This window comes from Tiliqua scincoides, chromosome 1 (genome assembly GCF_035046505.1).
Source record: "Tiliqua scincoides isolate rTilSci1 chromosome 1, rTilSci1.hap2, whole genome shotgun sequence".
Lineage (NCBI taxonomy): Eukaryota > Metazoa > Chordata > Lepidosauria > Squamata > Scincidae > Tiliqua > Tiliqua scincoides.
This window is the reverse complement of record NC_089821.1, coordinates 217,642,749-217,658,875: the sequence shown is the minus strand read 5'-3', so window position 1 is coordinate 217,658,875 and position 16,127 is coordinate 217,642,749. Positions and strand designations below refer to the sequence as shown.

At 41.6% G+C, this 16,127-nt stretch overlaps 1 protein-coding gene across 4 annotated transcripts in view; it reads right to left on the bottom strand.

The window, feature by feature from the left end:
• Positions 1 to 16,127, bottom strand: part of SCAF8 (SR-related CTD associated factor 8) — a 106,468-nt gene that overhangs the window by 51,141 nt on the left and 39,200 nt on the right. For all 4 annotated transcript variants that reach the window (XM_066615825.1, XM_066615835.1, XM_066615817.1 and 1 more), the window contains exons 9-18: positions 13,915 to 14,029; positions 11,018 to 11,149; positions 9,970 to 10,082; positions 9,601 to 9,794; positions 7,848 to 7,948; positions 7,029 to 7,142; positions 5,677 to 5,833; positions 4,585 to 4,715; positions 1,644 to 1,788; positions 1,394 to 1,459 (exon numbers count right to left, since the gene is read on the bottom strand). In XM_066615825.1, the coding sequence (XP_066471922.1) occupies positions 1,394 to 1,459; positions 1,644 to 1,788; positions 4,585 to 4,715; positions 5,677 to 5,833; positions 7,029 to 7,142; positions 7,848 to 7,948; positions 9,601 to 9,794; positions 9,970 to 10,082; positions 11,018 to 11,149; positions 13,915 to 14,029 (1,268 nt within the window). The remainder of the gene's footprint in view (positions 1 to 1,393; positions 1,460 to 1,643; positions 1,789 to 4,584; positions 4,716 to 5,676; positions 5,834 to 7,028; positions 7,143 to 7,847; positions 7,949 to 9,600; positions 9,795 to 9,969; positions 10,083 to 11,017; positions 11,150 to 13,914; positions 14,030 to 16,127) is intronic.

The window sequence follows — 16,127 nt, the reverse complement described above, 5'->3', positions numbered from 1 at the left end:
GAACTACAATATGGAAGGGGGGATAGGGAAAATGGCCTGCACTAGTACCACTGTGCCAGCACCAATTGGTGCAAAACTTACAGATGACAAGCCAGGTAATCAGAAATTGATAGCAATCACTAAATTTGCATGGTTTTTAAAATGGTATTTTAATTTGATGTAAGGTTGACTTTATAAACAAAATTCAGAATGATACATGTGAATAATTCCCTCTTCCCTGACAAGTGATCCAACATTTGCTGTAGTACTAGATATAGGAGAAGTTGACAATTTTCTCCCAGACGAAAATATCCTTGTTCAGTACAACTAAAATACACAGGGCATAATCCAACCACTCACCCACCCACACCTCTCCCCTGTTTTTTTTACCATCCATTATAAGGCAGTTTATAATGACAATACCCCAAACTCGTTTCTGTAACAAGAGCACAGCAATATGTGATGAATGAGCCCTCCTGGCACCATATTTTCCCCCCATTCTATTGCCCTTAAGAAATGTCTTGGCACAAGGTTAATAATGGTGCAGAAAGAGCCTTTCCTGTCACACTTTGGAGATCAGCACCACTGCAGACAGACTGCATGGCACTGTAGGTTATTTCGAGGATTCACTGTCTTTGCTTTGGTCAAATGAAGAAAAGTTCCTAACAAGCCCATCTGCTGTGATTGGCATGCACCAGCCAATTGGGCATCTAGAGATGTCCAGGTGGCCATAAACTGTCCAATCAGGTGGGCCAGTGACATCAACAACACCTAGTTTTTTAAGGCCAAGCACAAGGATTGCTTGTGCATGTTTCAGCTTGGCTCTGTCAGGGAAAGCACAGCTAAGCACTCACCCAACTCCAGAGGATCAGAGAGGTATGATGAACTCTTCAAGTTGATTTTTTGTTAAGTACCAGACAGGGAACAGCAATATTTAGCTACATGAGGAAATTATTTTGCATTTAAGTTTGTATGTAATTGCCCGATTTTGTTAGTTGAGAAGAAACACACCAGGTCCATGCCAATGCAAGAGCCTTTCCCAAGTCTGTTTTACTTTCTTTCTTGCATTATCCAAACGATTCCACTTCTTTCTGGGAACTTTAATTGACTGTATCTTTTAATCTACTGTGTACCAGCGGGTGCTGGGACTCAATCAGAGCTTTGCAAGCCCTTGCAGACCCTAGGTTATTCGCTACAGACTTAAGAGATGTGGGGAGCTTGCAACATAACTGGAAAGAAGGCTTTCAAGAGTGGTCTCTCTCTGCCTTGTTCTGTCCTTGTGACAGCAGTGGAGACACTGTCATGGGGCAGATCTGGGGGAAAGAGAGGGGTACCGGCACTAGGGCTTTTTCCCACCGATCATCACACACTGTTCTACCAAAAACATGTGAAAGAAAGTAATGAAACAACTTACATGTTGGGACTGCTGATGGAACAACAGGAGGCGGAACTGGAGGCGGAACTGGAGGCGGCATATAGCCTAGAAGAAACAGAGTCATGAATATAAATAGACAAAATTAATAAAAGTGATCTGGAGAACTAATTATAAAGTATTCACCGTATTTTTGAAAATCCTGAAGTTCAAGGAAAACAATCAGTACATTAGTTAAATTGACAAATTAATAAAAACAATCTTATACACATAAATTCTAAAGGGAACTTACCAGGAGGTGGTTGTGACGGATTGAAACTTGCTCTCAAAAAAGGAGGGGGAGGAATAGTACTATAGCCAGGAGGAGGGACAGGCATTGTAACTGGAAATGCTGGTGGAACTAAACTGACAGTTGGTACAGCTGGAGCTACAGGAATCTGTTTAGGTGAAAAGAAGGAGAAACATATAAATTAATCTTCAGTATTTATTTAGCACAGTTATTTTGACAATTGAATTAGCTAGATGGGAGATTTTACAACAAAAGCTGCAATCCTATGAAAATTTACTTGGACGCAAATCCCACTGAATTCAGCGCAACTTGCTTCTGAATATTCTTGTCTAGTACTAGGCTGTAAAAGTAGTACAGTAATTGGAATAAAAATCATGCACAGGCTATAACAAATGTAAAGTGCAGAAAGTTCTTCAATATTGCGATGCAGGTACAGCTTGCGTTTTCTCTGTTTTACGATTAACATGTAACAGCACAAGTTCTTAAAACACGTAACTTGTTTAACATTTACTGAGCATTTTTCCTTCTTTGTTCTGCCTATGACAAAGGTGGGCAATCCTTGCAGTGTTGCTTGGCTCCTCTGCTTCTCATTCAATGACACTGAGTTTCAACAAGGCAGGTCTTTCTGCACTTTACTTTAAAACATAACGAGTCCTTAAAAACAATTGCCCTGGTGCTTATCTTACATATTTAAATTCCACAGACTATGCTGCTTACATATCATGGTCATTTTTGTTCCTTTTTCTCTTTTGCATATGTGCATGATGGTTTGTGTGAACATGTGCATGAATGTGTGTGCACAGCCCACCATGCATATAATGAAGCAGAGTACAAGAAAGCTTATGCAATGAAAATTGTGCTAGGCTGCAATCCTATGAACATTTTCCTAGGAATAAGCCCCATTGAACACAGTGGAACTTACTTCTGAGTAGATCTGCATAGGATTGTGCTGCTAGCCTCTTTATAGTGCAATAAGACATTTGGTTTTTGATGCAACAGACTACCAGAACTAGCCCTTGGTAGTCTTTAAAATATAATTATTTTAAAAGGAAGAAATGTCAAGTTATATGCCATACTGCCTATCTTTCTGTAAATACAGTAAGTGAAATGAAAGTTGAAAAACTGACTTTTCTACATTTGGGGATAAACAAATTGTTCTTTGTCAACTAAGGGCGCAATCCTACCCTGTGCTGGAACAGGCAAGCCAAGAGGCTTGTGCTGTATCCAGTGCAGGATAGGGGCCCAAAGTGGCTCAGCCAGAAGCAAGGGGAAACTTCTCCTCTTACCTCCGGGTAAGGTGGGTCTCCTTGGACTTGTGCCACCTCCTGAGGCGGCACAAGTCCAAGGAGAGTGGAGCAGCTTGTAGACGTTTTGAATTTCCTGGGAATGGGGGTTGGGATCCAGCCCCGTCTTCTGCTTCCCAACTGCCCGCCCCCGGGGCTACCCACTGCCCGCACTCCCCTTGCCCAGTAGCGCCTCCGTCCCGCCTCCTCCCCGCCCAACCCAGAGCCTTGCATTGACCCAGCAGGGCCAATGCAAGGCTTGCTGAGGAAGTTGGCGAGGAGGCTTGTGTCAACCTCCGCAGGCCTGGCCCAGTTTACTCCCAAGGAGGTGCAAATGTGCTTATGGCACCTTTGTGACCTTCCTGGGCCGGTGCAAGGGACTTGCGTCGGCCCAAGTGAAAGGTAGGATCACTCAGCGTCCTGAGCTGGAATGTTCAAGGATTGTTAGGAACTTTTCATTCTACCTAAAAAACCAGGAATTAGTTCTTGAAAATCAACCACTATGCAAAAATCACAGAATCTATTTTACAGTTCTTGTGCTACTGAAACCTGAAGGAATCTGAAGGAAAAACTCGATTCAGTCCTGAGAAGAAAAGAACACTTGTCTTCTCTTTATTGTTCCTAATGTAAAATCATCGCTGGATGCAGAATTCTACAGCCCCAAATAAAATCACAATTGTACTGTTAATATCTGCTGAACAGGGTTTTTGCAAATAGAATCAGGTTTATATTTTGACCAAGACTGATTACATCAGCTTAAATTAAATGATCTATTGATTGCACAAACATTTAAAATGCTTTATTAGTAAGATTAAAGTTATTACTTAATTAAAACAAATGTCTTGGTTAACTACTGATAAACTCTAAAACAACTTTCATTTTTTTGCTGCTCAATAAACTCCTCAATTTTATCTTTAATGAATTAGAGCTTGACACCCGCAAGCAGATTTCCACTTTCAGAATAGGCCTTTCCTGTACCCTCCCTGCCTCAGTCTCTCTGTACTATTGAAAAGTTACTCCTGAAAGCTAGAGAACCCCTGGAAACGTCATGGAACGTGGAGCAGATGCATCTAGAGGGGAATGTCAAACAAAATTGTGAGCCACCTTCTGCATATTAGGATCTCATTGCATCTAACTCATAGTATTCAAGTTTATGGATACTAACTACTATCCTGAATAATAATAAAGCATCTAAACGTTCGAAAGAATAAAATAGAAAAATTTAACTTAAAATGAATTGTCTTTCTTTCCTATCTACTGATGGAAATTGTAATGAATGAGAACTGGTTAACTTCCATGCTGCTATGTCAGGAGACAGTTTTAAATCTTCTGGTATCAGAAGCTAAGGAATAATACCCCTGCCCTCACCACCATCCCAGAGATGCAATTTTTCTGAAACTCTTTAAAATCTGTTAACTTGCCCCTAAAGGAAAACTTACAGAAAATGTCGAGGGCAAAGAAATAAGAATTAAAAGTAACAGTGAATGTTATCATATCCCCCACAAGCCTGTACAAGACAGTAGCACTGACAGAGTATACAGACTGCACACTGCATGCTATGCTGGGGGGGGGGTCAAGTAAAAAGGGGTTTATTCATTCCATTTTAACTGCCTTTTCTCCTAGATGAGAAAATCTGGGACACAATCAAGTTCAATACTAACCTGTAACATAGCAACAGACTGTGTGTAAGTTTCTGTTTGTGTTGTGACGGCTGTTGTCTTGTCAACAGTTGTACTTTGGGTTGTTTGCACAGGCTCTTTTACAGTTTCTGAGCTTCTTACAGTTTCCCATTCTGAAGAGACAGGATAGTAGACACAATTAAGTTAGAAGATAGTATGAATTATCAGGTTACTACAATAGAAACCAAAATCTTTGTCATCATGATAGGAAGAAGATGTACTCAGAAAAATTTCTCCAGTCATGGCCAATTTACACCAGTGAACTACTGAACTTGTGTAGATCTTTGAATTTATAGCAGGGGTGCCCAAACCCTGGCCCAGGGACCATTTGAGGCCCTCAGGGACTCCCAGCCTGGCCCACAGGGAGCCCCTAGTTTCCAATGAGCCTCTGGCCCTCCGGAGACTTGCTGAAGCCCGCTCTGTCCCAATGCAACTGCTCTCAGTGTGAGGGCAACTGTTTTACGTCTCATGTGAGTTGTGGGCCCCCTCCACTGCTTGCTGTTTCATGTCTGTGATGAAGCAGTGAAGGAAATGCTGGCCTTGCTTTGTGCAAGACCTTTTTATGTCTTGAGCTATTGCAAGACCTTTATTCATTCATATAAGTTCCATTTCTAATATATTGATTTATGTAAATTTATTCAAATTTGAATCGTAAATTAATTCTTTTTTCCCCCTGGCCCCCAACACAGTGTCAGAGAGATGATGTGGCCCTCCTGCCAAAAAGTTTGGACATCCCTGATTTACAGCAAAGCCATCATCTAAGCAGCAGTATATTGTCTAGTAAGAATTAGCTCCTAACAACATCCTCAATGAACTCTAAGATGGAGAGATATTGTTGGGGAAAATGCGGAAGATTAATGTTCATCTAAAAAACTTATTAATGGGAAATGTCATAACTCAATGTGACTTGGAAACAGTCATCCTACCTCTTAATTGGTCTGAGAACACAACACCTGCCATTATTCATTCATATAGACACATTTACTATTTTGGAAACACACTGTTCTGTAATAAGCATGAAAAAATAAAAATAAAAAATAAAAATAAACTTCTGATACATTTAAATATCCTTACCACTATTTACAGTCTCCTGGTCAATCATGCCTCCTTCTGCAAAGCCATCTAAATCATCCAATTTAACTTTTTCCCAAGGTATATATGAAACTCCAAGATCCACATCCCAGAATTGTTTATATTCAGTTTTCACACCTTTATTTAAAGCCCACGCAATCTGAAAATAAAATACAATTTAGTGGTGGTGCAAGTAAACCATATCAGCATTTCAAGCAGGCACCACAGGTTTTTGCCCAGTTTTCAATATACTGAACCATCTGCCAAAGACAGCACTATGGAAGTGCTATGCAAGGTGGAAGAAATGGTCTGAAGGCTTCCAAGCACTCCCACCCAAAAGTAAGTTTCTTGCACAGTTACGTAATTATATTCCTTACCTTGGAGGTTATATTTTGTTCTGAAAGCCATTTTCCATAGTACATATCAAACTCATTCTTTAATCCAAGTTCTCAAACGTCTCAGGAGTAAAACTCCCAGGGTCAGTCTTGGCAGGGGAGGGGGAAGGCAGTGATGCCAACCCCAGGATCGTGCTGCTGCCAGGGGAAGTTTTTTTTACTTACAGATAGATGCAGCAGTCTCCAGGAGGTGTGGGGAGCCCCACGGAGCCCTTCACAGGGCTCCCCAAGTCTTAGAATAGTAAAAATAAGTGATTGGAAACCACTTCTGGTTTGCAATCGCAAAACTGGAAGTTGTTCTAGTCAACTGGCTTACTCTCAGGTAATTGTGAATAAGATTAGTTGTCTAAAGAGTGTGACATATGGACAAAACTCCTAAGCATTAAAAGAGGGAAAAATCAATTATACCCTATGCTTTCCAGATGAGAGGATATACCTTTACAATAGTGATGATAAAAATGTTAACTTATGGAACAGAAAAAACTCTGGCTTTATGTGAGATGATCTTGCTGGTCTTTCTTCCAGACATAGAAGCCCAACTCCCTCCTGCAGACTGTGGGCACTATATTTTCTAAACACAGGTTGGCAACTTTGCCTTAAGTTTTGCACTACTCATGATTTGGTCCAGTGATTCAACTCATAATTTAGGAATAGTCACTTTACATGACCAGTCTGAACAAGCTTTCCCACTTTTGTAATCAATGGATATCATATCTCTGTTCCTCTATAACAGTGATTCTCAACATGGCCCCCTTGTCTTTCCTTCAACTCAATACCCCGTTCCTATTTTGCCACCCCCTGAAACAGCAATACAAGGCTCCCGTTTCAGGTTGACTGAAGCCCTGATTAGAAGCACTCCTGTTAGAGGGTGGGAATACACTACAGCATTTTGTTTTAGTCTCACTTGTTAAAAAAAAATGTAATTTGCATTGAAGATGGATAAGTCTTCTGTAGGGATACCTTAATAATTTTAGATCCAATCTTGTATGAGCCAGAGCTTAGCTTCTGCAGAGCACGGTAGGCATCTTGTCTATGAACCATGCAGACATAAGCACAACCTCTGGGAGGAATCATCTACAAGAAAGAATACAAAATGTTAAAAATAGGAACTACTATAGCTACCTCTGGATTACATTGGAAGTTCCTGAACCATGGCTAAGTTTCACTGAAATTAGTGAAACAGGTAGTGCAATCCTAACTTGCGCTGGAATAGGAAGGCCAGCAGGCCTGTGCTGTATCCAGTGCAAGGTTGGGACTGACTCTGGCTCAGTCCAGGGCAAGGGGAAACTTTTATGCAGGGAAAGCTGCAGCAGCCCCAATGGGTCTACCTAGATCTGCGCCAAATGGAGCAACCCGGAGCCATTCCGCACTGCCCAGAATGGGCTAGGATCAAGCGTAACTGCCCCCTGAGGTGGCACAAGTCTAAGGAGAGCGGAGCGGCTTGAAGCTGCTCTGAACTCCCTGGGAATGGGGGTTGGGATCCAGCATAACTGCTGGATCCCAGCCCTGCCTCCGCAGGCCGGCACACCTCCGTGAGACAGCCCAGCTTACTCCTGAGGAGGCGCAAACGTGCTTTACTGCACACTTGCAACCTTCCTGGGCTGGTGCAAGGGACTTGTGTCAGCACAAGTGAAGGGCAGGACTGTGCCCTCACTGATTTCAACAAGGCTCGATTGCAACTTTCTTTGGATATAACCATCCTGGTTTTAATTCTAAATTGCGTACAGCTGTTTAAACAAAGTTATTGCTTTAAAGATACATGATGACAACTTCACTTACATTTATTGATTCTATTTGTCCAAATTCTTCAAACAAATTGGTTAAGTCTTGCTGCGTGGCTTTCTTGTCTACTTGTCCAACCCAAAGAGTAGTACTGCACACTGGCAAGACAAATGTTGCATAAATCAAATATTACTTTGCTTCATTATATGATATGCTCATTTAACTTGGAACTTTTTATCCTGAAGCAAATTGGTATCTTCTACAAGGCATGTAATCTATCAAATCAATCTATCAAGTTCTTTAATTTAAACACAGAATTTCAGAGCCTTAAGTAATTGACACTTATCTCTTGCTAATCAAAGAACAACTGACATATGGGCTGCTTATACTCTGAATGTACTGTGGATAAGTTATGCAATATACAATTAGGTTTCCAGGAATGCAATGGCTATTGAATGCACATGCTTTTATTCAGAAAGGAGCTTTTATTCAAAATCAACAGAAGCAGCTTCATCAAAATGAGGAAGATATCTAACTTAGGTCAAGTTGCTAAAGCAGAAACTAATGATATAAATCATCAATTAACAAAGTCATTTGAATTCCTAGAAAAAGCATATCTTGTTGGCATCCTTCAGTCTCGGAAGACTATGGTGTCACGCTCTGAATGGTGGTTCTGGAACAGAGTGTCCTCTCCAGTGCGCGAAGCCTGGGTAAAGTAGGTATGGAGGATAGGCTGTTACCCAGGCAGCAAATCCCCCCTCTCCACGTCGCTGAAATGGTCCAACGGAAAGGCAGAGGCCAAAACGGTTGGTTCCAGCGGCATCGCAGGAGTTGCCAGAACGTGATTGTTTTCAGCCATGAACTGCCTCAGGGACTCCGGCTCCGGATTTTGCCTCAAGGTTGACTCCTGAAGCATTTTCCACAACTGGATGTAGCCACAAGGCAGTGGAGGTTTGGGATCAGAGTTTTCCTTCTCTCAGATGAGCTGCCTTCTCAGGCTGATGAGTCCCATCTACCCGGTGGCTGTTTAGTCGCCTCTTACGACAAGTACAGCCAAACTGAGGGCCTATTCTTATCCCTAGCCCCCAGAAAAAGCATATAAAATACTGATTTTCTAAAAACAAAGGCTTTCAGGAACATGGAAAGATATCTAACTTTGTGCAACCAAGTTGCTAAATATTCATCCACCAAAAACAAGGATTAATACAATACAAATGGCAAAATTTAACTCAAAGCCTTTCACAAAAAACTACTGGACAAAATTTCTGTATAAGGATCCAAGCAGCATCCAAACCCAAGCAAAGTTTCTGCATAAGGATTGTTTGGGAGGAAATAATATATAAAGAAAGTTGAAAATTACAATTCAGAAAAACCCAATGGACCAAAATGTACAGGGAGGACTGCAGGATATATCAATACAGAAAATGTTAAGTGTGATTAAAAGAGCACCTCCTTCCTTTCACAACGTTCTTGTTGTCTGTCATCTTGGAAGCCATTAAACTTCTTAAAGCCCACCCTAAAATTAGGTGGGTCCCAACAGAGTGTCATTTTAAAAAGTGGGTCCCAGTGCTAAAAGGTTTGACAACCACTGAGTTAAGCATTTAAGAACTTGTGCTGTTATATGTTGATTGTAAGACACAGCAGACTTAAGCTGTGCCTACATCAAGACTTTTGTTACAGTGTGTTAACGGTTTTGATTCCAATTACTATTTTTGCAGCCCAGTACTGGACATATACTCAGGTGGATGGAGACCATGTACACTGTTCTGAGCTTTTTAAGAGACAGGAAAAATAAATATGTATGACCTACCACTTAGTGTTTTGGATCGTATGGGAGGTAAACCTTTCTTCTGTCGTTCTTTTTCCCTTTCTCTTGCTCTTCTTTCACTGGAGTATGACCTTGAGGACTTTCTCTTCCGTTCTCTTGATCTTGAGCGTGAACGTTTTCTATGTTTACGCTTGCGAGAGCCAGATCGTGATCTGGATCTTCTTTTTCTGGGAGACCTATAAAATATAAACAGTTCAATACTGCTAATAGAACAAACAAAGGCATGCAAGTGCACACCCCATTCCACGCCAGGTCAATTGAAAAATAAATATGTTTAGTTTTTAAAACTAAGCCTGGATATTATTGCATCAAGATGAAAATTCCTATACTGGAGTAAGAAAATTGCAAAACCTTGAACGAGATCTTGAGCGTGTTCTTGATCTTGAAGGAACGGCTGTTTTCTTTTCTTCTTGCTCAAAGACTTCTTGTTCAACTGCTTCTTGTCCTTCATCTATATCCATGTCCTGAATGCAGAAGAAATTATATGCTCACACAAAAGTAAAAGAAAATATGTTTTCGAATCTAGCAACAGCAATGTATACACACAAGACAGGTTATAAACATTACTGGACAGAGTCATAAACTTGTAAAAGTTTGCTGTGGGAAAAACCCTGCACTTAGTATCCCAGGGTAAGAAGTGTCATGCACCAAGATTAGGGGTGGGCAAACATTTCAGCAGGAGGGACACATCATCTCTCTGACACTGTGCCAGAGGGCAGGAAAAAAAAGAATTAATTTACATTTCAAATCTGAATAAATTTATATTAATGAATACATTAGAGACAGAACTTATACGAACGAATGAATTTTACTGAGCTTATTTATAACACACACAAGAACTATAATACAGGCATGTAGAACCACATGAGAACTATGAACTGTTTGCCACACACCTCTTGTGTGAAAACATACAGATCAAGCCAGAAACACATGGAGACATAAATTGTTCAGAGGCAAGGGGGGAGGGTTAAAATAATGCCCAGGGAAAAGCAGAAAAGCACTTGGAGACTATAAAAGGCCTTGCTCTAACTCAGCCTGCATCTTGTGTCTGGTGGTTGTGACTGGCAGTCTTGGGCCAGCACGGACTCAAACAGTCTCCAGAGGCTCACTGGAGATTGGGGAACCCTGAGGGTCACAAAAGGCCCCTGGGCCAGGGTTTGCCCACCCTGACCTAGACCATGCATATAACACCCAAACAGGTCATTAAGGTTAATAATGTTGACTTCATCTGTCTGTTCAACAGCTGGGAAAAATGCTTATGGGTGCAGTACAGTGCTACATGACAACCTGTAATTGAGGCTACGATATATTTCGTGCTTAACAGACTTTTTCTTCCCTACGTAGTAAACCGTAAAGGAGTTCATGCTTCAATTACTGAAACACAAATAGTGAATTTCACCTGTTGTTGAACATCCATAGAATTATCAAGGGTAGGTTCCACTTCTAGAAACTGCTGGTGGCTACTGTCTTGTGAGGGTGATGCTGAATGCTCAGAACCAAAATTTCCTTCTTGAGTTTCCTCAGGGCTTGCCTGTAAAACAATACACTACATGTCCAGCTCACACTGATTAATGTATCTAAGTTACATGAGGTAGCACAATCGTGCTTAAAATTACCACTGATTTGGGGGGGGGGATTATGAACAATGTCTCCTTTTTCAGTCACGCAAGAGCCAGGTTGGATCTACAGTGACATATGCTTAGGAAACTGCTATATGAACTTGACTTTCCTTAAATTTATTCAGCATTCTGACAAATACTGAATGGATAGAATTGAAGAAGTGAGTGGGCTGTCAAATATCACAAACTCCAGACACCATTACATAGTCATATCATGAACAGGTATCTTCTCCAATAGAAAGACTGAACACATACTTTTGGAATGTAGTGAATTCACTAAGAATGCATTTTATTGTTAATTATTTCACTTTATAACAACACATTAGAATTTAATCTAAATCAAGTCAGTCAAAATTAAATCAACTTAATCAAGTCAGATCAGCCTGAAGTTCAACACCTATGCATAACTATAAGGACGGAGTTCTAAAAATGTAGAAACGTTGGACTGTTTTTTATTTTTTCATATTTGCATTTTATGCAAATACCCATTTCCAAGCAAAGATAGGAAAACTGGAATGTTTGGCAGCCAGGAAAAACACATAGCTATAGCAAGCATAAAGGAAACCTGGTGGACTGTGGAGAACCAGTGAGATACTGCAAGGCTATGAGGGACGGGAAAGAGCACGTTGGAGGTGGGGTAGCCACTTATGTCAGGCAGCACAAAAATTCAGCAGGGTGGAGACTGAAGGGGGGTCCAATTCCGCCACAGAATCACTGTGGGTTAAATGATCAGTTCCAATAGTAGGGGTGTATTATCATTCTCCTAACTTCTGAAGGGGATCCTGAGATGAAGAAACAAATCAGGGAGGCATCAATGAGAGAAAATGTAGTAATGGGGGACTTAAATTATTCTCATATCGACTGGGTCAATTCATGCTCTGGTCATGAAAAAGACCTCAGATTTCTTGATATGTCAAAAGACTGTGCCGTAGAGCAGCTAGTTATGGAGCCCATTAGACAACAGCTGACTCTAGATTTGATATTGTGTGGTACTCAGAGCTGGTTAGGAATGTAAATGTTACTCAACTGTTGGGGAACAGTGACCATGCTGCAATCTGTTTTGCCATGCAAGAGTGACAAGCAAATCTGACATGAAAGCCCTTGACTTCTAAAGAGCGAATTTCCCTCAAATGAAGGAAAGAAAGTTGTTAGAAGTTGAAAGAGAAACTAGCTGAAATTAGTTAGAAAGAAGTTGAAAGAGAAGGTAAAAACTGCCCAATGAAGAGTTTTCAAGGAGGCTGTTTAAAACAACAGTGCATGCTTACCACAAAGAAGGAAAAGGTGTAGAAGAGAGCAACCAAAATGATTAGTGGGCTGGGGCACCTTCCTTATGAAGAAAGGCCACAGCATTTGAGGCTCCTAGATAAAAAGGCGCATGAGGGGGATATGACTGAGGCATAAAATTATGCATGGGATGGATAGGAGTGGATAGAGGGATGCTCTTTTTCCTCTCATACAACACCATAACCAAGGGACACCTACTAAAATTGAGTGGCAGGAAAATTAGAACAGACAAAAGAAAATATTTCTTTATCCAGTGTGTAATTACTGTAATCTGTGGAACTCCTTGCCTCCTTGTGGTGATTGTACCTGGCATAGATACTTTTAAAAAAGAATTGGATAGATTTAAGCAAGAAAGGTCCAGGGCTCTTCTTATGTTCATATGTATAAACAAGCTGACAATGTGAAGATCAGTCTGTGCTTCAGTGCAAATTATTAGATAAAAGACTTGAGACATTTCTTATTCTAACAAATTATGAGCATTACATTTTGCAGAATTAACTTGAGAGTGCTATGCTCTACTGTTAATTTGTTACTGCATGTTGCTCTTTCGGGTATCTGTGAATCAAAAACAATACAGATCCTGGATGTGGAAATGCAGCTGAATAGCTGAGATGCAAATGTTACTTTAAAAGCATATTTAAAGGGTTTAAGTTGCAATGTTTGGTGACACCTAGTGGCAAAACCGCTTAGTTTTTTTCCTAAGAAGGGCCCTTTGTTAAACTTCACTGTTATTTAAGAATATCTGTGTATGCAAATAAAGCTAGTTCTTCATAGTACCTCCCCCATCTATTGTATCTCTCAGTTTTTTCAGCTTAAAACCTGCCAGTGCTGATACTGAGGAAATATTTTAACAGAATCAAAAAATGGCAAAACATTTCTGTTTCTTCATAGGAGGTACCATCAAAATAAGTTTAAGTGCACATCTGGCTCTTTAGAGAAGTGGTTTCCAAACTCTGCACCACTACATAGTGCTAAAACCCTGTTGTGCAAGGTGCTCACTTATCTTTCCAACCAATCTTATTAGAAAGTCACCTGGAACTGGCGCACAGAGCCTGAAACAGGCAATGGATGTGGCTGCCCGGGGCAACTTTCTGACAAGCTTGGCTAGAAAGATAACAGGCAGCAGAGCAGAATGGTAAGCACCTCGCATGACAGGGAAGGCTCTTTCCAGACACTGGATCTGGCCCATGGGCTGGAGTTTGGCACCTGATGCTTTAGACCATTGCCTCCATTGCTTTTGAATATTTTCCAGTTAATACAAGATAGTGATTTTCTGTGTCACGATACAGATTATTTTGAAGATACTGACTTTTGTTGAATAGGAAGAGAACAATAAAAAAAGAAAAAGACATGAACCAATTACAGTCACTGTCCAAAAAATAGACCCATGTACCTTTGGAGGCTGCTGCTCCAGAAGCTGCTGGCGAAGGTGTTCTAAGTTTTGTTGCTGCAATTGTTCCGCTAGTTGATGAAAAAGTGAGTTGTTCACAGATTCAGATACAAGAGGCCTAAAACAACATTAGAATAGTCAATTTATTTTAATCATGGCAAGAGCTTCAGAACTGAGGGCACAATCCTAACCAGGTCTACTCAGAAGTAAGTCCTATTTTGTTCAGTGGGGCTAACTCTCAGGAAAGTGTGGTTAGGATTGCAGCCTTAGTTTCATATCAGCTTAGATTCAGTAAAATGCTGTGTTTTACAATGCAAATTATATGTTGAAACCCTTCTGGTTAAGTAAATGGTATGGAACCGAAAGTGCTGCTGCATGTAGACAGACAACACTTTCATTTCCTCCTCTTGCAGTCCCTTTTGGCAAATTCTGTGCTATTCCAGAGAGACTCCCAAACCCTCAGAAACAGACTTTGGGGGGTGGGTGGAAAAGCAGGAAGGGAAAAGCCCTGTCCAATGAGTGCCATGGAAGTTAGGATTCAAGTAACTGTTCTACGCAAACCTAACAAGACTTGGGTCTCTGAAAAGGAACAGAATGAAGATTGCAAAATTCCCCATCAACAGTATTTAAAAAACAACTAAACACACTATTAAGTTAGGAGAGCTGTCTGTAACAAAGCAAGTTGGGAAGATACCACAGGTAAGGAAATTTTATGTGTACAGGTCAGACATCTATATCGGTGGATTCAGGACCCATGGATTTCAAAATCTGCTGGTCCTCAACCTGCTGGGCTGGCTTGATCTGGACCCTCCAGAGGCAGCCAGAGTTGTACTCTGGTCACCTCCAGAGGGTGTTCTGAGACCTCAGAACCATGGAGGCCATGCACAGCCTCCACAGGCCTCGGGATGCCTTAGAAGATTACTTCTGGTTTATCGTAAAAACTGGAAGTGACATTTAGGGCCCGATCCTGAACTTGGTGCACAGGCTCACCATGGGCATGCACCGCTGGCAAGCCTGCACTGGGCCAGCTCTGGTGCTGGATGTGGGGAAGTGGGGTTCTGGAGAGGGTGGAAGGAAGGTATGGTGGGGGGGGGCAGGACCTGCGGAACTCAGCTCCGCCAGATTCAGAGCCCCATGTTGGGCCACGTGGCCCAACACAGGACTCCTTGATTCTGTGCTGGCTAAACAGCTGCCACAGAATCAAGTAGGCCCACTGCGAGGCCCTTACCCAGGAAGGGGACAAAAGTCCCCTTCCTCAGAGGAGACACTGGTGGCTGCCCAGCACACTCACGATCCCACAGCAGCCATTTTGGTGCTACGGGAGCCCCACACACCAGGCAGGATGGAGCTGCCCAAGGACTTAAAAAGTCTTTGGAAAGTAACCTTTCTTCCTGCCTGAAAAGAACTCAGTTCCACCTACCAATTGGTACCAATTGCCCAGAGACTGGCAAAGCAAGTGGAGGCATCAGCCACAGGAAAAAGGGGCCCCCAAGTTGTTTTCTATTATTATTGTAGGGACCTCTGGGGACAATCTTGACCAAAATATGGTGTATACATCTAAAACAAAATATGTTATAAGCAGCCTTGATCATCTATCTCCCTTGCAAGAAGGGAAAGGCAAAATACAAATACAGTGGTGCCTCACATAACGAAATTAATCCGTTCCGCGAGTCCTTTCGTTATGCGAGTTTTTCATTTTGCGAAGCGCGTTTTCCCATAGGAATGCATTGAAATTTAATTAATGCTTTCCTATGGGCAAGAAAAGTCAGAACAAAGTCAAATTTGGTTTACAAAGTGTTTATTAAGTGCTCTTTAAAGGCATACATACTGTACAGAGGATTTCAAAAACGGGGGGGGATGCTGAGTGGGGAGCTTGAAGGCTGTAATCCTGTGCACACTTTCCTGGGAGTAAGCACAATGGGACTTACTTCTGAGGAGACACGCACAGGATTGTGCTCTAAGCTGGGGAGGACAGAGCAGGTGCACTCAATTGCTTGCTTTTGCCGTGATCATGGGGGGAAACGTGAAGGAAATGGGGCAGTGAGAGGGTGAATGAGCGATGGGGGGGGATGCTGAGTGGGGAGTTTGAAGGCTGTAATCCTGTGCAAACTTTCCTGGGAGCAAGCACAATGGGACTTAGTTACATAAACTGACATGAAGATCCTCCCCTTACTAGGGTGGACGGGATCATAAACTGACATGAAGATCCTTCCCTT